This window comes from Microcaecilia unicolor, chromosome 13 (assembly GCF_901765095.1).
Source record: "Microcaecilia unicolor chromosome 13, aMicUni1.1, whole genome shotgun sequence".
Lineage (NCBI taxonomy): Eukaryota > Metazoa > Chordata > Amphibia > Gymnophiona > Siphonopidae > Microcaecilia > Microcaecilia unicolor.
Genome location: NC_044043.1, coordinates 29,845,503 through 29,866,001, shown reverse-complemented (window position 1 = coordinate 29,866,001; position 20,499 = coordinate 29,845,503). Strand labels below are relative to the sequence as shown.

The 20,499-nt window shown below is 41.3% G+C and overlaps 1 protein-coding gene across 2 annotated transcripts in view; it reads left to right on the top strand.

Moving 5' to 3' along the window:
* Positions 1-20,499, top strand: part of TMEM248 (transmembrane protein 248) — a 119,305-nt gene that overhangs the window by 94,996 nt on the left and 3,810 nt on the right. For both annotated transcript variants that reach the window (XM_030222110.1, XM_030222111.1), the window contains exon 6: positions 18,235-18,378. In XM_030222110.1, the coding sequence (XP_030077970.1) occupies positions 18,235-18,378 (144 nt within the window). The remainder of the gene's footprint in view (positions 1-18,234; positions 18,379-20,499) is intronic.

Genomic DNA, 20,499 nt, shown 5'->3' with positions numbered 1-20,499 from the left:
CTTCTCTCTCCTTCTCTGCTCATATCCAGCAGACCGCCAAGACCTGTCGTTTCTTTTTTTACAACATCCGTAAAATCCGCCCCTTTCTTTCCGAGCACTCTACCAAAACCCTCATCCACACCCTTGTCACCTCTCGTTTAGACTACTGCAATCTGCTTCTTGCTGGCCTCCCACTTAGTCACCTCTCCCCTCTCCAGTCGGTTCAAAACTCTGCTGCCCGTCTCATCTTCCGCCAGGGTCGCTTTACTCATACTACCCCTCTCCTCAAGACCCTTCACTGGCTCCCTATCCGTTTTCGCATCCTGTTCAAACTTCTTCTACTAACCTATAAATGTATTCACTCTGCTGCTCCCCAGTATCTCTCCACACTCGTCCTTCCCTACACCCCTTCCCGTGCACTCCGCTCCATGGATAAATCCTTCTTATCTGTTCCCTTCTCCACTACTGCCAACTCCAGACTTCGCGCCTTCTGTCTCGCTGCACCCTACGCCTGGAATAAACTTCCTGAGCCCCTACGTCTTGCCCCATCCTTGGCCACCTTTAAATCTAGACTGAAAGCCCACCTCTTTAACATTGCTTTTGACTCGTAACCACTTGTAACCACTCGCCTCCACCTACCCTCCTCTCTTCCTTCCCGTTCACATTAATTGATTTGATTTGCTTACTTTATTTATTTTTTGTCTATTAGATTGTAAGCTCTTTGAGCAGGGACTGTCTTTCTTCTATGTTTGTACAGCGCTGCGTATGCCTTGTAGCGCTATAGAAATGCTAAATAGTAGTAGTAGTAGTAGTAGTAGTAGTAGGATTGCATTGGTAGATGGTATCGCAGGAAATGAGGCTGCTCCCCCTCCTTCATGCATATTTATGGTGAAAATCCTGAAAACCTGACTGGGTTGAGGAATGAGTTAGCCCACCTGGATCTAGAAACTGACTTCACCCTCTTGTCCATCCCCAGCTCTCTTAGAAGTAGTAGGAGGTAAGCTTTGAGAAACATTGCCAAAACAGTAGTAGAAAATTAATAGCCAGCCAAATTATCATCCTCGTCACCTTTCCCTTTCAACTGAAAGACACAGTAGGGCAGTAAAACTCTTTGAGAAATATATCGACTGCATGACCACCAATGGATGAAAACTGGCAGCCAGGTTAGGTTTTTATTGTAATCTGTTGGCGAGTTGGATTGCTGCTTCCTTACTGTGCTATCAATAACCATAGCTATTACAGCTAGTAATCAGTGATAAATTATAAGTCTGTTTTTCCTCCCACCTTCCTCAACCAATTTTTTCTTTGAATCCAGGACAGCATACTTTGCGTTCATGGGGAACCCTTCCTGGGTCCAAGAGCTTAGACAAATGTTTCCATTGAGACCATCTCTGAGAAGGAGGGCTGAATCCAACACCAGTAATTCACCTTCTTTTCCTCCCTGGGATGGAGCATTTCCTCCCTTTTTGAAACACCTGACCCCAGCTAGCCTCAATTAAGAGCACACTGAACCTGAATCTGCCACCACATAGCTATGAGTCTCTTTAATCTGTCACATTGTTATTGGACAAAGCAAAATCACTTTTAAGGAGCAGTAACCAAAGAATTTAGTCAGAGTTGTTGATTAAAACAGTCAGTCATTCTGAACCCCTTTTTGGTTCTGTTTAATTTCATGAAACATTAGCAGTTAAAGTTTCTGAAAGCTCTGCTTGCTAGCCATTCCCACCATGCACCTGGGATACTGATCCTTCTGAAATGTGAACACTGCACAAAAAGTCCAAGACTGACCTAGATTTTAAACTGACCTAGAACCGTAATTTGATGCATTTCTTTCCAAAGGAAAGTAGAGAGGTATGGTAGCCGTGTTAGTCCACTCTTAAAGGTTATCAATAGAAATCAAACAAAATAAACCATGGAAAAGAAAATAAGATGATACCTTTTTTTATTGGACATAACTTAATCAAGAAATGTATTAAGTTATGTCCAATAAAAAAAGGTATCATCTTATTTTCTTTTCCATGTTTTATTTTGTTTGATTTCTATTGATAACCTTTCCAAAGGAAAAAAGGTATAAAATGTTAGACATAAAATGACAAATAATGAAATCAGTAGTAAAGCCAGGGAAAAATCTAGCTTGCCTTAGTTGCCCAGGCAGGAAAGAATAGTAATACTCTGCACTTTATAGTTAAAGCTGTTGAGAAACATACATACGACTGTGTGTGTGATGACTTTGTGCAGTGGTATTGTCTTTTGGTCTTTGAGGGCCACAAATGGGTCAGGTTTTCAGGATATCTCTAATGAATATGCATATTAATTCTCCTTAGTAACTTTAACTGCTTTCAATGTTTAACAAAACTTTATTTATTCAATATTTCTTTTACAATTTACAAAATCTTAAAATCCTCCTTATCCTCACTGTTTCAATCACATACATACATCCATGCACCTCTCTTCATACTAACTACATTCAAACATAAAATCCATCAACATCACAGTGTGAATAAATCCAAATTATTCATATTCATGATTTTATGTTTGAATGTAGTTAGTATGAAGAGAGGTGCATGGATGTATGTAAGTGATTGAAACAGTAAGGATAAGGAGGATTTTAAGATTTTGTAAATTGTAAAAGAAATATTGAATAAATTTTTGTTAAACATTGAAAACAGTTAAAGTTACTAAGGAGAATTAATATAGGAATTGTAACACTGAAGAAATTTCTCACAGGGATAGGAAGGTAATGAATATGCATGAGATTTGTGTATGTATTAGGGATGTCCTGAAAATCAAACCCATTGGTAACTTAGTACATTTCTAGTGGTCAGACTACATGGCAGCTTCCAAAGGTAGGAAGATAGAAAGTACAGCTTTTATTGCCCAGTTACTGTTACAAAGGCTATTGCTCATGTTTGATTTATTCTTACTGTACACCGCCTTGAGTGAATTCCTTCAAAAAGGAGGTAAATAAATCCTAATAAATAAAGGTGTGAAGGAATTCTGCCTTTGTATCTGTACACTTATGATGAGAGAGCATGGGTTCTGTCTACAGTTTACAGATTATTACTTTCTGTACCGCCTGAACTGACACGCAGAGCTAGGCATTGTACACGGTTCCAAAAAGGAAATAATCAGAAACAGAAGAGACTACAATGGTATAAAGAATAGAGCACACATAGCACTGAAGGTCAATTGTGGTAAACACATACAGATCAAAGGATAGGGTTCAGTCATAACCAGGTATAAATAAATAAGACTTCAATCAATGAGAGAGACTTCCAGAGGGAGAGACTACACCCACATAGTCTGTGTGTCAAATGCTTGACCAAAAAGCCAAGTTCTTACTGCTGTTTTAAATTCCTATAGGGAGGAGATAACTACGTATATACAGAGGTAGCTCGTTCCAAATAGGGGCCAGGAAATAAAAAGCAGCATGTCGCATGGATTCAAGTCATGCTTGTTTTGGGTTGGTCAATACTAAACAGTAATCGTTTATGGAGTGAACAACTCTGGATGGTGTATATGGAATTATAAGAATGGCAAGGTAATCTGGAAGACCTATTTTAAGTGGCCTTTAAAATCTTATAGGTGATTCTTTGTTTTATAGGTAACCAGTGATTCTTTTTAAACGGGTGTAACATGGTCCGATATTTTTGCATGACATAGCGACTAAACTGCTATGTTTTGAATTGATTGTACCTTTTTCAGTATTGAATTTGGTAAACCAACGTAGATAACATTGCAATAATCCAACTTTGTCATGAGAAGCGAAAGAATGAGCCCATGGAAAACCTTATGCTCAGATAGATGCGTAACTGATTGTAATTGCTGAAGAGTTTAGAAACTAACCTTAATTAAATGTGAGACGTGTGGAACAAAGTAAAGGTTGGAGCCCAGGAAGACCCCAAGATATTTAAACGAGTTGACTGGGACTTCCATTGATGTCATCGCTACGATGGCAGCCTCAGCTTGAAGCTCTGAGTCCTGCACAAAAGGTGATTGTTGAGCAGTGTTCTAAAACTATTGGTAGTAGTGCGGGAGTCTGCCCAGATTTATTTGCGATGGCTTGCCAATGCCCAGGGGAGATAAAACAATACTTCAATAACCTATGTCGCGAAGAGCTCGACGAACCGGGTGGTCTGGGTGAGGCAGATCAGGCCACATTAGGCCATTGTGACGCGGACTGTTCAGACCTCCCCATTGGGGATTCGGGGTCAACTGAGAGTACTGTGCCCCTAACAAAAAGAAATCTGCAGCAACTACTTTGGACTTTAAAAGAAGATTTACAGTGTGATGCAGACAAAGAATGAAGGAATTAAAGACTTTGATACATCACTTCTGCACAGGCCTTGAAGACTTGGGGTACGTGGTTGGAAGCAACTGAACAGCAGTTGGAGACCTATAGGGAATGCTGGGACACGATTGAGGTGCAAGTGGCTGAACGCTACTGACTTGCTGGAGACAAGTGAAAAAAATAGATGATGTGGAGAACAGTGTGCGCCGCTATAACATCCGTCTATGTGGTATACTGGAGCCAGAGGGTGAAGAAAACTGTGCTCTCATTGTGACAGATTTGTTCAGCCTTGCTTCAACCAGCAAATTTGCCCTCAGGTTTACCTTTGGGCATTGTATTGGATCATTCTTATAGGGCTCTAGACCTGCCAAATAATAACAGACCCCAAGACATTGTGGCTTGTTTCTGTTCCTATTTGACCAAAGAAGAGGTGTTAACGGCTGTGCAAAAAGCAGGGGAAGTGAAGTATAAATACAAAAAAGTTCAAATTTTTCAGGATTTGTTGAATGCCATCTTTCAAAAAAAGCATGATTTTTTGGTCTGTCACTTTCATGTTTCACAGGGAACGTATCAGATACAGGTGATTATTCCCATTTGGATTGTCATTTGTGATCAATGGCAAAACCTATCTGGTAAAAAGCCTGGTAGAAGCTAGAACATATCTGAGGAAAGCAGGCCTCTGGCAAGACCCAGAACCAGTAGCTCCGCCTCAGCTTGACAAAACTGTGGTGACACGTTGGCAGTGTGTGCCTAATCGTGCACACAGGCTTAAAAGACAATCACTAGAACTTCCTAAATCCTTAGGCACATGGCTTCATATTTGTGCTTTACCTCCCTTGAAAATTCCGCCTTTGAGGTGACTTTATGTGGTTTGGTTCAAAACAAAAGAGATCTCTAGATGTTGGTGAACTTCATTCCAGGGCAGTCTCATAAGTTCTCTGTTTTCTCTGTTTATAGTAATTATGAGTGAGAAATAACTTGAGGCTTGCATAAGTATATAAGTATTGCCATACTGGGACAGACCAAAGGTCCATCAAGCCTAGCATCCTGTTTCCAACAGTGGCCAATCCAGGATACAAGTACCTGGCAAGATCCCAAAACAATACAATACATTTTATGCTGCTTATCCAAAAAATAAGCAGTAGATTTTTTCCAAGTCCACTTTAATAATGGCTTATGGACTTTTCTTTTAGGAAGCTATCCAAACAGTGCTGCTTATCCTGGAAATGAACAGTGGATTTTTCCCAAGTCCATTTTAATAATGGCTTATGGACTTTTTTTAGGAAGCTAGCCAAATCTTTTTTAAACCCCGCTAAGCTAACTGCTTTTACTACATTCTCTGGCAATGAATTTGAGTTTAATTACATGTTGAGTTAAGAAATATATCTCCAATTAGTTTTAAATGTATTACTTTGTAGCTTCATTGCGTGCCCCCCCCCCCCCCTGTCCAAGCGATTCACATCTACCCATTTCACTCCATTCATTATTTTATGGACCTCTATCATATCTCCCCTCAGCCATCTTTTCTCTAAGCTGAAGAGCTCTAACTGCTTTAGCTTTTCCTCATAGGAAAGTCGTCCCATCCCCATTATCATTTTCGTCGCTCCTTTCTGTATCTTTTCTAATTCCACTGTCTTTTTTGAGATGCGGTGACCAGAATTGCACACAATATTAGAGGTGCGGTCGCACCATGGAGCGATACAAAGGCATTATAATGTCCACAGTGGCGTAGGAAGGGGGGGTGGTCCGCCCCGGGTGCACGCCGCTGGGGGGGTGTCGGCTCCGCACTGGTGCACTGCCCTCTCTGCCCTGGAACAGGTTACTTCCTGTTCTGGGACAGAGAGAGCAGTGAATCAGCGCGGAGCTGACACACCCCAGCAACGTGCAGTCGGGGCGGATCGGCCCTCCCGCCCGTCCCTCGCCATAGGTATGCACTCCGGGGGGGGGTGCGCTCCAGCGGGAGGAGGGTGCGCCGTGCTGCACCCGGGGGAGGGTGCGCAGCGGCGACCCGCCCCGGGTGTCAGCTCCCCTCGCTACGGCTCTGTGTCCTCATTTTTGTTTTCCATTGCTTTCCCAATAATACCTAACATTCTATTTGCTTTCTTAGCTGCAGCTGCACACTGAGCAGAAGGTTTCAACATATCATCGACGACTAGATCCCTTTCCTAGTCTGTGACTTCTAGTGTGAAACCTTGCATTATGTAGCTATAGTTCGGGTTCCTCTTTCCTACATGCGTCATTTTGCACTTGCTCACATTAAACCCCATCTGCCATTTGGATGCCCAGTCTTCCAGTCTCTTAAGGTCCTCTTGTAATTTTTCCCAATCCTCTTGCGATTTAACAACTTTGAATAACTTTGTGTCAGCAAGTGTAATTACCTCACTAGTTACTCCCACCTCTAGATCATTTATAAATATGTTAAAAAGCAGCAGTCCCAGCACAGACCCCTTTGTAACCCCACTATCTACCCATCTCCATTAAAGAATACTAACCATGTAACCCTACTCTCTGTTTCCTATCTTTTAACCAGTTTTTAATCCACAGTAGAACACTACTTCCTATCCCATGACTCTCCAATTTCCTCTGGAGTCTTTCATGAGGTACTTTGTCAAATGCCTTTTGAATATCCAGATCCAGATATTGACTAACTCACCTTTATTCATATGTTTGTTCACCTCTTCAAAGAAATGTAATAGATTGGTAAGGCAAGATTTCCCTCTAGTGTAGCCATGTTGGCTTTGTCTCATTAATCCATGCTTTTGAATATGCTCTGTAATTTTGTTCTTTATAATAGTCTCTACCATTTTGCTCGGCACCGACGTCAGGCTCACCGGTCTATAATTTCCTGGATCACCTCTGAAACCTTTTAAAAAAATCGGCATTACATTGGACACTCTCCAATCTTCCAGTACAATGCTTGATTTTAAAGATAAATTACATATTACTAACCTCTATCATATCCCCTTCTCTTCCATCTTTTCTCCAATCTGAAGAGCCCTAATTTTAGACTTTCTTTATAAGAGGTCCACTGCATCTCCTTAATCATTTTGGCCACTTTTCTCTCTATCCTTTCTAGAAACAAGTTCATTTTTCAATTCTATCAGTATTCTCGGATGAATACCATCCGGTCCAGGCAATTTGCTACTCTTCAGTTTGTCAAATTGCGCCATTACATCTTCCAGATTTATACAGATTTCATTGTTTCTCTGACTCATCAGCTTTGAATACCATTTCTAGCACAGGTGTCTCTCCCAAATCTTCCTCGGTGAAGACAGAAGCAAAGAATTCATTTAAAATCTCTGCTATGGCTTTATCTTCCCTTTTACCCCTCTGTCATCTAGCGGTCCAACTGATTCTTTTGCCAGCTTCTTGCTTTTAATATACCTAAAAAAAAAAATTACTATGTGTGTTTGCCTCCAATGCAATCTTTTTTTCAAAGTCCCTCTTTGCATTCCTTATCAGCACTTTGCATTCTGTTTCTTATTATTTTCAGTCAGATCCTTCTTCCATATTCTGAAGGATTTTCTTTTAGCTCTAATAGCATTCTTTACCTAACTTTTTATCCATTATGACTGTCGTTTGTTTTTCTTTCCTCCTCTTTCAATACATGGAATATATTTGGCCTGGGCTTTCAGGATGGTATTTTTGAACAGCATCCATGCCTGATGTAAATTTTTTACCTCTGCAGCTGCTCCTCTTAAGTTTATTTTTTTTTTCATTGTTCTTCTCATTTTATCATAGTCTCCTTTTTGAAAATTAAATGCTAACGTATTGGATTTCCTGTCCAGTCTTTTCCTTCAAAAGGCGTCTCTGATAGCTAAGAGATATGTCTTACTGCATTGTATTTCAGATGCAGTCTCTTGTACTTTATAGAGAAATCATATGTTTATCAACAGTGGAGCGCCTTTCTCTGGATACCCGAGGTTGGAAAGCAAAGAAATCATTTCTTAAACTGTGGACCCCATATTTGGACACATTGGTGGGCCATGTTTGTTCTTCTGTTATGAACACCCTTCATTTACAGTGATTCCATGCACTTGCTGGTAGTAGTTAGGGTGGGGGGGGGGTTGTGGGCTTATAGGGAGGGATGGAGAATGAGTAGCTTAGGGAGTTGGGGTAGTGATTTTCATACAAAATCTTGCTTATTGTCATTTATTGTGCTTGGAATTCTGGGTAGTCTTGCTGTTTGTATTTCCACATACTTTACGTATCTTTTGTTGGATAATGATAATAAAGATATTTAAACATAAACAAGATGACTGGTGTGACAGGATGCCCAAATAACGAAAGAGCAGCTGATGGTGGAGCTAGGTGATCAGAAATCCAGCAAGTAGCTGTTTTTTTTCCCCCCTGTTTAGCACCAATCCCTTATGGAGTTAGGGCAATTCTGTAATGGGCCTAAGTTTGGAGAAAACGGATGTGTTGGATAGATATCATCAGCATAGAAATAAGCAGAAATACCTCCTGACTAGATTAAAGTAGCTAGTGGACTCAGATGTTAAATAAGAAAGGAGAAAGTGTAGAACCCTGAAGGACCCTGTAGGGTAAAGATTGAATATCTGAAGAGACCTTTGGTGAAATAACACCAAAAGTCTGATTGGACAGAAAAGAAAACCAGCTCAAGACAGTCCCCGAAATCCCTAAAGAAGAGAGTTGATTAAGCAACAAAGTAGGGTGGACTAAGTCGAAGGCGGCTGATAGATCTAGGGAGACTGTCAAAATTACTTTATGCTTATCTAGGTGAGAGTGTATTTCACTTTGCAATGATGTATGAACTGTTTCGGTACTGAAATGTACTCTGAAACCTGATTCATCTTGGATGGAGTGCTAAAGTTTTCTCAGCAAATGCCAAGATCTGAAGGAATACGATTTTATCTGGCATTTTTGACAAGAAGCATAGGTTTGGCACTGGACGGTAATAGCAAGTATTGTAGGGTGTAAGGAGCCACAGAGGAGCGTGGACGGTGGTACCTCTGCTCCTCACCCATGGGGAGCTATAAGAGTAGAAAGTTAATATGGCCTCCGTGGATCTGCATTTACAGTCATCTAAGACATTGGGACCTGTGTCTTTGGTGAATACACTTTAAACTTCAGAGGCTTCTCTTTCATCCGGGGGGGGGGGGGGGGGGGGGAGTCCAGCCCAGCCCAGCCCCACAACCTGTTTGGGATGATGAACTGCTGCATACGCCTTTGGAGAGGTGCTACACTTCCACAGGGATCGTCGTCCTTGAGAATACATCACCTCACAATGATTCTTCTATAGTTTCAGCAGAAAGTGCCCCAGGAAAAGGTACTTGAGTGTTTTTTTTACTTATATATCTTTTCCTAATTCTCCTGTGGCAGGAGATGTGTCCTTAAAAGATGTATATGATGCTGTAGTAAAGATGGATAATCTTTTATAGTTTAGTAAATTTTCAGAGGAAGTGGTGGACAAAGTAACTGAACACAATGCTAGGTTGCTTAAGATGGAGCAAGGTTTGGAGAACATTAATTCACACATTTCTTTTGTTCAATCTGCCACCGCTGCTATGGTAAAGGACAGTTTAATGATACACCTCCACCTTGAAAATCTGGAAATCTCAAATAGCATGTCTAATTTACATTTGCTTAATTTTCCTACAAGTTGTTAGTTGTCCCAGGGGCAGACTGAGTGTGGTCTGGGCCCCCCACCTGTCCGCTGGCCGACACCCCCCCCCCCCCCACCACCACCATGCAGCTGCCCCCACTGCCCTAGTCCTACCTGAGGGGCCTTGGTGGTCTCTGCGGGGGGGGGGGGGGGGGGGATCATGTTCTTTCCTGCCCGTTGCTTCCACTGTTCCCCCACCTGCCAGCTCCATCGTGTTTTCAGAATGTCGGCTGAGACTTGCCGCAGTACTCTAGCGTGTCTCAACAGTCTTGTGAGACTTCCACAGGGAGTCTTGAACACCATTTTTAAAGTACGGTGGTGCCAGCAGGGGGAATAGCAGGAGCACAACAGTCAGGAAAGAATATGTCCCCCCCTCCCCCTGCAGAGGCCACTAGATCACCAGCAGCGTCCCTTTAAAGGTAGGACCAGGGAGGGCTGTAGTGTGCAGCTGGCATCCAGGCAGAGCCTCTGGGCGCCCGGGCACTGCCTGGTTGCCCAAATGGTCAGTCTGCCCCTGATTTGTCCTCTATGGAGTTGTTTAAAATGTATGTTAAAGACGTATTGCAATTGCTATTGAAGTTGGTGATGTCAAATCTGGATATTATCTTCCTAGGGGAGTAAACCAGACCAATCAGGAAGGAGAGTTTGATAACTTGATAGTTTGGATCTGACTAAATTTTTAGAATCATCACAGGATAACATCACCAAGAGAGCTACTTTGTTGGTAGCACTGTGTTCGGTGGAGAGAAAAATAGATTATGAAAGCATATTTTCTGAAGAAAAGTATTCCTTTCTGTAGGCAGACAGTTCTGATGTAGCCAGGGTGACTCAGTTGCATCGTAAAGCTTTCCTGCTGCTTAAACCTCGTGTTTTGAAGGTGGGAGGCACTTTTGTCTTGAAGTTTCCCTTTAAGTGCCTGGTTACGGTGCAGAATCAAAATTGGTTGGGGTTTTTTTTTTGGGGGGGGGGGGGGGGGGGGTGGAATCCTGTGCATCTAGAGTCTTTTCTTTTTGTCCAAGGCAGTTAATACTTCTTAGTTGCTAATGTACCAGGTTTTTAGGGTTTTTTTTCCCCTAGGCCTATAGATATTTCTATTTAGTTTTATCTTAGTTTTGATGAAACAGAATTCCCAGTGTTGGTCTCCCCTTGATGTGTGCTAGATTTGTTTTATATGTGTATCAATTCGTTTTTTTCCTTTATTATGTTAAATACTTAATAAAAAAAAAGTGTGAACACTTTTTCAAGCTGCCATCTAAGGAGTTGTTTGCTCTGTAGAGATGAAACTGTTAGGAAAGAGTTGAATATTGTTTACGAATTTCACCATAAAGGTCATTAAAAGAGCTTATTTTGGTAATTTGTGTTCCACTGTATTGTGAATGATCAACAAAATAAACTTCTGGGCCATGCACCTTCATGCTCGTAGTTTTGTGGTGCCCAGTAAGTACTAAAAAGTGAGTTGCATGGCCTACCCTTGTCAGGACCACCGTGCTGAGAAGACTGACAAAGACAAATTTCTGTGAACAGTGTAATAAGTGTGCTTCTCAGCAGTTGACTGTTTGTGGTGACAGGATTAATTAGCAGGCTGTGAAGTCAGTAATAACTAGAAGGCCTAGTGGAAGTATAGATTGTAAGCTCTGTCGAGCAGGGACTGTCTTTTCATGTTCAAGTGTACAGCGCTACGTACTTAGGGTTATAGAAATGATAAGTAGTAGTAAGTATAGGCAGTCATGTAGCAGGGTCTATCTGGCAAAGACACACAGGGCACTTAAGTAGCTGGATGGTTGGGCTACAGTGGTGCCAGTATTGGTAGCCGTTTCAGTTGTGACAAGGCCTGTGGTTAGATATGAAATGGAAGGGGAGCTATGTGTGAACAAAGTTGGGGTATGACAGAGAGTTCTATAACCGAGCCCATCTGTAACACGCACCTTGCACACACAAGTGCTACAACGCATAAGTGCACGTAGGCAAAGCATGGGCAGAGCTGCCACATAACGCATGTGACTTATAGAATACTGTAAGTTATGTGCATTGCACGCTGCACTTAGGTGTGCTGATTTATACCTGCCATTGACCTGGTGTAAATGGGTACGTGGTTGGGAGGCGGGGATAGTGCTGGACAAACTTATACGGTCTGTGCCAGAGCCGGTGGTGGGAGGCGGGGATAGTGCTGGGCAGACTTATACGGTCTGTGCCCTGAAGAGGATAGGTACAAATCAAGGTAGGGTATACACAAAAAGTAGCACATATGAGTTTATCTTGTTGGGCAGACTGGATGGACCGTGCAGGTCTTTTTCTGCTGTCATCTACTATGTTACTATGTTTTATATTAGGCGTGCCCCTGAGGGTTTACGCTACAATTCTATAATGGAATCCAGATGCCGTGTTAGAAAAGGTGCTCCCTGTACAGCATTGGTGCACCTACAAGGGGTGTGCCCAGTTGTAGAATTGCCCCCATAGTATATTCACAGTTGCTTAAGATGTTGAAGTACAAATGAAGAATGAGAAAAACTGTCCTTGTTAGAGAGAGATCTTACAAGCAGTTGCTGTGAATGGCAGCTGGAATGTATTTTAGGGTGGAATGACTGGATGGGCTGGTTCGTCTTTCTGTGCCAGCCTCTGTTGTGTTGTGGCGGTCTGAAACGCAAGCAGAATGTTAGGAATTATTCATAAAGAAAAGAGGAATAAAATTAAGTGTCATAATGCCTCTTACTTCCATGTACGATCATCCAGCTTCAGTATTGTGTGTGATTTTGGTGGGGCCATCTCAAAAAGATATGGCAGAACTAGAAAGGACCTAAATCCTACCTGGGGTAGCAAAATTGTTCTGGTTTCAACTATATGTAGACATTAATACTGTAGAAACTGTTATTACATTGTAAGCAATTTTTTTCTTTTTTTCTCTATGCTGTGCTCTATATCTATAATCATCTGTACATTTCACTAGATAGTTATGTGTCTATACTATATTCTAGCGATATGTGAGTGCTCAGTGATATACCATCGTGCTTCGGCTGGTCTACTGCACAATGTATAATTTATTATACATCATTGCACTGCCCTCCCTCTCTCTGTTCAACACTCTTATTTATAATTATTCTTAAGCCCCTGTTTATATTAGTTCATTGTCTATTTGAGAATACTCAAGGAAAAAAAAACTTAGCTTGGGGCTGACTATCTTTGGTGCGTACAGAGCTCCTGTTGGTTTTCCGTGCAGCGATCTGCCTCAGCTTCTTCCAATTATTGTGCAAAAATGTGATCTAAAAACTCCAATCCTTCACAGTCATAGTTGCAATAGTTGTTTCATCTGCTGTAGTTCTCGACACCACGTGTGTTTCGCGTCAGGTGCTTTCTCAAGAGAACCATGCTGAATGCCATCCAAGACTAGTGTGTTCCCTCATCCACACCTTAAAATAGTAAAAGAGCAATACCGCTTTTACATATCTGTTCTCATCTTGTTCTAAACACTCTTCTTGATACTTCATGTGCTCATTTACAAATTATATCTCTTTTATCCAACAACTGTGAACATTACCTTTGAGGTGGAGCACCAACCTCAATCGAAATGCAATTACCAATTATTGCCCTATTGCTTCAATACCACTTTTTGTAAAACTGATGGAGAGCATGGTGACGAAACAACTTACAGACTATCTTGACCAGTTTTCTGTTTTCCACGAATCTCAGTCCGGGTTTTGTTCCCATCACAGCACCGAAACCGTGCTCATCACTTTACTTAACAGCTTTCGGCAGGAGATAGCTCACAGCAAAAGTCTACTGTTATTACAGTTCAATATGTCAAGTGCTTTTGACATGGTTGATCACACCATACTGTTGAACCTTCTTGACAGCCTAGGAATCTGCGGACATGTTCATAACTGGATCAAGGGCTTTCTCTCTGCCAGAACTTACCAAGTAATCGCCAACTCAGATCTATCTAAGTTGTGGAAAGCAACTTGTGGAGTCCCTCAAGGCTCTCTGTTGTTGCCAACTCTCTTCAATATTATGATGATTCCACTGGCCAAGACCTTAAGTAACTTAGGACTTCACCCGCATATTTATGCTAATGACGTTACTATTTCTATCCCCTTCAAAAATGACTTGTCCGAGATCTCAAGAGAAGTGGACCACTGTTTAACTACGATGTACTTTTGGGCATCTTCTTTCAAACTCAAGCTGAATGCTGACAAAACCCACTGCCTACTATTAGGTTCTCAGCACAAGTACAGACCTCCCACATTAATTACCCCCACCTTACGCCTTCCTATACTAGATAGCCTCAAAATTTTAGGAGTCACCCTTGACCGCTTACTTTCACTTGAGCAGCATGTTAACGCCACCACAAAGAAGATGTTCTTCTCGCTGTGGAAAGTAAAAAGAATAAAACCATTTTTCCTTCGAGAGGTCTTCCGCAGCCTCATACAGTCCGTCGTACTATGCCACCTGGATTACTGTAACGGAGTGTATGCTGGATGTAAACAGCAATTACTTAAGAAACTGCAGACGGCCCAAAATACAGCGGCCATATTGGTTTGTGGACAGACCAAGTTTGAGTCTGCCACGCCCCTTCGAAAGAAACTACATTGGCTTCCTGTCAAAGATCGTATCACCTTTAAACTCTGCTCTCTAGTTCACCAAATCCTTTATGGTGAAGTACCTGGCTATACGATAGATCTCATCATCCTACCGCTTCGGAATACGTTCCGACTCTTCCGTTCATATCTTACCCTTCACTATCCAAACTGCAACAGAATCAAGTACAAGTCCACGTATGCTACCTCCTTCTCTTTCATTGGCACTCAGCTTTGGAATTCTTTACCGAGGACCATCAAAACCATCACAGATCATCTAACTTTCCGGAAATCTCTGAAGACCATGTTATTCAGAAGTGCCTACCCTGCGGACTCTTCCAGTGTCTCCACTGCTGGAAGCACACCGATCTAGAGACATTTGGACATATCCCCCTTCCCTCTTCCTTCAAAGCTTCCCTTCTCCTTCCATCCATTCCTATTCTTCCCCATTTTCTCTTACAGGTTTGCTGTATTAGCTTCATTTTACTGCATTGGCGTCTACCTCTGTGGTGCATTGTAAGCCACATTGAGCCTGACACTGTTGGGAAACTGTGGGGTACAAATGAGATAATAAATAAACTACAGCAGGTGAAACAACTATTGCAACTAAGACTGTGATGGATTGGAGTTTTTAGATCACGTTTTTGCAAAGTAATTGGAGGAATCTGAGGCAGATCACTGCACGGAAAACCTACAGGAGCTCTGTACACACCAAAGATCGTCAGCCCCAAGCTAAGTTTTTTTTTTTCCTTGGGTATTCTCAAATAGACCATGAACTAATATAAACAGGGGCTTAAGAATAATTATAAATAAGAGTGTTGAACGGAAAGAGGGAGGGCAGTGCGATGATGTATAATCAATTATACATTGTGCAGTAGACCAGCCGAAGCACGATGGTATATCACTGAGCACTCACATATCGCTAGAATATAGTATAGACACATAACTATCTAGTGAAATGTACAGATGATTATAGATATAGAGCACAGCATAGAGAAAAAAGAAAAAAAATTGCTTACAATGTAATAACGGTTTCTACAGTATTAAGAACTATAAAGGATACAGAGAAAGGTGGCCAAAATGATTAAGGAGATGCAGTGGGCCTCTTATAAAGAAAGTCTAAAATTAGGGCTCTTTAGATTGGAGAAAAGATGAAAGGGATATGATAGAGGTTTATAAAGTTGTGAATGAAGTAAAACAGAGAATAATTGTTTACCCTTTCATACAATGGTAAGATTAGGATGCAGTCCATGAAACTAATATGTAGCATAATTAAACCAGCTAAAGTAGTTTTTCACTGAATACACAATTAAGCTGTGAAATTTGTTGCCAGAGGATGTTGTCAAGGCAGCTTGCCTAGCTGGATTTAAAAAGGAGGAAGTTCTATACACCATTATTAGCCATGTCAATTTGGAAAAGCTGCTGCTTATTCCTGGGAGTGAGGAATGGATTTACTCTTTGGGATTATGCTAGGTACTTACAACATGAATTGGCCTCTTTTGGGGCTTGATGGCTCTTTTGGTGCAACCCAATTGTAGCACATTTTATGATCTTGCGTTACATGGGCAGCAGTACCCGACATGTTCAGCAGATCAGACATCTGATGGTCTCATAGACAGAGGAATGACATTGCAACTGAGGGAAACAGTTTGTCCAACATAGCATCAACAACTAGAGAGCTTAGGGCAGGGCTGGAGGTAGGTTTTTTTGGCCTTTCCAATCAAAAAATGCCCTGTTGCCCGTGAATGAGAGGATAAAAGGGGAAAAAAAAACCCCCCAGAGCATTAGGCTTAATGATTAATATCTGGGTCTTTATGGGAAGTTTCATTTATAAAAGTAGATTCTCTTGTGCTCCTTGGAGGGGGAGGTATACCACATCACTCACAATTGCACTGTAGGAATAAGTGAAAGAGATGGTATTTGTAGAAGATGCAGAGCAGTATATATACAGTAAACTGTCCAGGACAAATCTTTTCACAAATCTGGTGACTTACTTGCATTTCCTTGGATTCTAATTTTTTTTTTTGCATTTCTCAATGAAGGCTTTTTTTTCCCCGCTCCTAAGTGGGGGGGGGGGGGGGGGGAGCACAGACTTTTACAGCAGCATTATAACAAAACACAGGCAGTATTATTGCTGATTCAAGATTCATATCCTTAATAGAAGTTTCTTTTTGGTTGAATTCTCCTGAGTTTTAATTTTATTTATTTATTGCAGTAACTTTCTATACTGCTCTAGCTGACGGGCAGAACAGAGCGATGTATACAAGCTAAAAAAAAACAGGAATCAAGAAAAGAACTCCATTAATGTATAGTAAAGTAGGGTTTTAAGTTTAGAGACTTAAGCATTGCAAAAAGAGTGTAAAGCAAACACACAAAAGAAGGACAGGGTCAAAGAGTAACACTGGTCATTTCAGCTATTTTACCAAAAGCTAAGCGGAAAAGCCAGTTTTTCAGCTCGGTTTTAAAATCATTAAAAGAGGAATTGTTACAGAGAGAAAGGGGGAGATTGTTCCAGGTATGAGGTGCCAGGAAGAAGAATGTGCTGTGACGGGTTGATTCCAAGTGGGCACGTTTTGGAGAAGGCAGAACTGAGCGGTGATCGTTTAATGAATGGCGGTTTCTGGAAGGGGCAATAAGGAATAGTTTAAACAAGAGAGATAGGGATACCAAGTCTAAAGGCCTTGACAGTGAGGGTGACAATTTTATAAGTGATCCTTTGCTCAACGGGGCGCCAATGATATAGTTTCAACAGAGGTGAAGTATGATCATAGCGATGGGCATGGCAGAGTAATCTGATGGCTGTGTTCTGGAGCAATTGAAGTTTCTTTAGTGTATGATGAGGTAGAGCAACATTATGGATGGAAAAAAAAGGATTAGTTCATGAAATTATGAAGTATCAAAGAGGTGACAAATTGCACATAGCTGGTGGAAAACTACAAAACTAGTTTTGGTCAAGTGAGAGATCTGTGGCAAAAAAGAAAGTGAGGAATTGAGAATAATATGTAAATAATGAAAGGTAGGTACTGGTGTAGTAGATGTACCAAATAGAGGGATGGAGGAGGGAGAGTTGAACCAGAGAACCAACAGGCAACTGTTTTATCCAGATTTAGCACTAATTGATAATCGCTTAGCCAGCTAGCAACTGAGTTAAGACAGATCTGTAAAGGAGTAAGGGAAGGAGAGGAAGAGTTGATGGGAAAGAGCAGCAGAATGTCATCAGCATAAAGATAAGCGGAGATTCCTAAGGATTGTATGAGCGCAATGAGGGGACTCAAGAAGAGATTAACCCTTTAGTGTCCAATGTTCCTGTAATAAGCCATGTGGGAACAGATTGATGGGAACATTGGACACTAAAGGGTTAAAAAGAAGAGGAGAGAGTATAGAAATTGAGTTAAAATGCTTCAGGGCCCTCTGCATTTCAGTCCGCTTGTTTTGTGTTGGTTTCAGCTGAATACTTTTTGCTTTGTCAGTCTTCAGCAGTGTTACGTATTTACCTACTTGATCCTCACTCTCTGCATCTCTTACACAGTTCATACATCGCTGTTGGTCATTTGCACTGATTAACTTGCAGGCTGTCCCTGTTACCAGGTTTGGTGCTCTGCTAGTGATCAGCTTGCGGCTCATCTGCTATGCACATGCCATTCATTAGACATAAATATATCTGCCTTAGTCATTCCTTAGTGCCTGATCACAATTTTGAAGCTCTTTGTTGGATTCTTACATAGTTATGAACATTTTGAGCATTTGTACCTTGTCTTTTGTTTTTGCAGGACGATCGCTCACTGATCAACTTGCATCTGATGCACACCAGTTATTTCCTGTTTGTGATGGTGATAACCATATTCTGCTATGCAGTTATTAAGGGTAGACCAAGCAAAATGCGGCAAAACGCTGGTGAATTTTGTCCTGAAAAGGTGAGCTGGTGACTCCAATGCTTTATTGACCAGGTTGGAACGTGGGCCCTATCCTGTAATAAGTACAGACTCTGTAGCATGCCTTAGGTTCACATATACACCAGCTTAGAGGCCTTCTCTTAGGCTTGCTTGTATGGCCAAGAGAGAAGATACTCTGAGCCCTCACTTTACAGGTTAGCATGGAGATTTTTTAAAATGTAATTTTTAGACACCTCTCTCTTACCTTACAATTTGCATGGACATGTCTTGACTTCCCTTTTCTCACTCACTCATTTCTCATAGTCTGGTACATGCTAATGAATTTCAATCACAAGAGACCCGAGCAAGATTAGAACTGGTGGCCTAGAGGTAAATGTTTCTGCAATATAACATACGGGTAGCCATACTGGGTCAGACCAGAGGTCCATCTAGCCTAGTATCCTGTTTTCAACAGTGGCCAATCCAGGTCACAAGTGCCTGGCAGAAACCCAAATAGTAGCAACATCCCATGCTACAAATCCAAGGGCAAACAGTTGCTTCCCCATGTCCATCTCAATAGCAGACCATGGGCATTTCCTCCAGGAACTTGTCCAAACCTTTTTTAAACCCAGATACACTAACCTCTATTACTACATCCTCCGGCAAAGAGTTCCAGAGCTTAACTATTCGTTGCGTGAAAAAATATTTCCTCCTGTTTGTTTTAAAAGTATTTCCATATAACTTCCTTGAGTGTCCCCTAGTCTTTATACTTTTGGAACGAGTAAAAAATCAGTTTACTTCTACTTGTTCTACACCACGTAGGATTTTGTAAACCTCAATCATATCTTCCCTCATCGGTCTCTTTTCCAAGCTGAAAAGCCCTAACCTCTTTAGCCTTTCCTCGTACAAGAGGAGTTCCGTCCCCTTTATCGTTTTTGGTCGCTCTTCTTTGAACCTTTTCTCTTATTCCACTGTATCTTTTTTGAGATATGGCGACCAGAACTGCACATAATACTCAAGGTGCAGTCGCACCATGGAGCGATACAGAGGCATTATAGTATTTTCATTCTTACTCACCATCTTTTTCCTAATGATTCCTAGAATTCTGTTTCCTTTTTTGGCTGCCGCCGTACACTGAGTAGAAGATTTCAGCATATTATCTACAATGAAACCTAGATCTTTTTCTTGAGTGCTGACCCCCAAGGTGGACCCTAGCATCAGGTAACTATGATTTCAGATTATTCTTTCCAATGTGCATCACCTTGCATTTATCCACATTAAATTTCATTTGCTGTTTGGATGCCCAGTCTTCCAATTTCATAAGGTCTTACAATATTTTACAATCCGCACGTGTTTTATCAACCTAGAATAGTTATGTGTCATCTGCAAATTTAATCACCTCACTCTTCTGATATCCATATCATTTATAAATATGTTAAATAGCACCAGTCCCAGTACTGATCCCTGAGGCACTCCACTGTTCACCCTCCTCCATTGAAAGAAATGACCATTTAAGTCTACCCTCTGTTTTCTATCCAGTAGCCAATTTCTAATCCACACCAGAACCTTGCCTCCTATCCCTTGACTCTTTAATTTTCTCAGGAGCCTCTCATGAGGAACTTTATCAAAAGCTGCCTGAAAATCTACATACACTACATCAACTGGCTCACCTTTATCCACATTTATTCACCTCTTCAAAGAAATGAAGCAAAATGGTAAGGCAAGACTTCCCTTGGCTAAATCCATGCTGACTCTGTCCCATTAAACCATGTTTGTCTATGTGTTCTGTAATTTTATTCTTTATAATAGTTTCCACTATTTTGCCCAGCACTGATGTCACGCTTACCAGTCTGTAATTTCTTGGATCACCCTGGAGCCTTTTTTAAAAATCGATGTCACATTGGCCACCCTCCAATCTTCAGGTACTACAGACGATTTTAACAACAGTTTACATATTACAGCGGATCAGCAGTTTCATGCTTGAGTTCTTTGAGTACCTTTGGATATATGCCATCCAGTCTAGGTGATTTACTACTCTTTAATTTGTCAGTGTGGGTCAGTACATCTTCCAGGTTCACCGAGATTTCTTTCAGTTCCTCCTCATCATCAACGTTGAAAACCCATTTCCTGTACAGGCAAATCTCACATCTTCTTCTGTAAAGA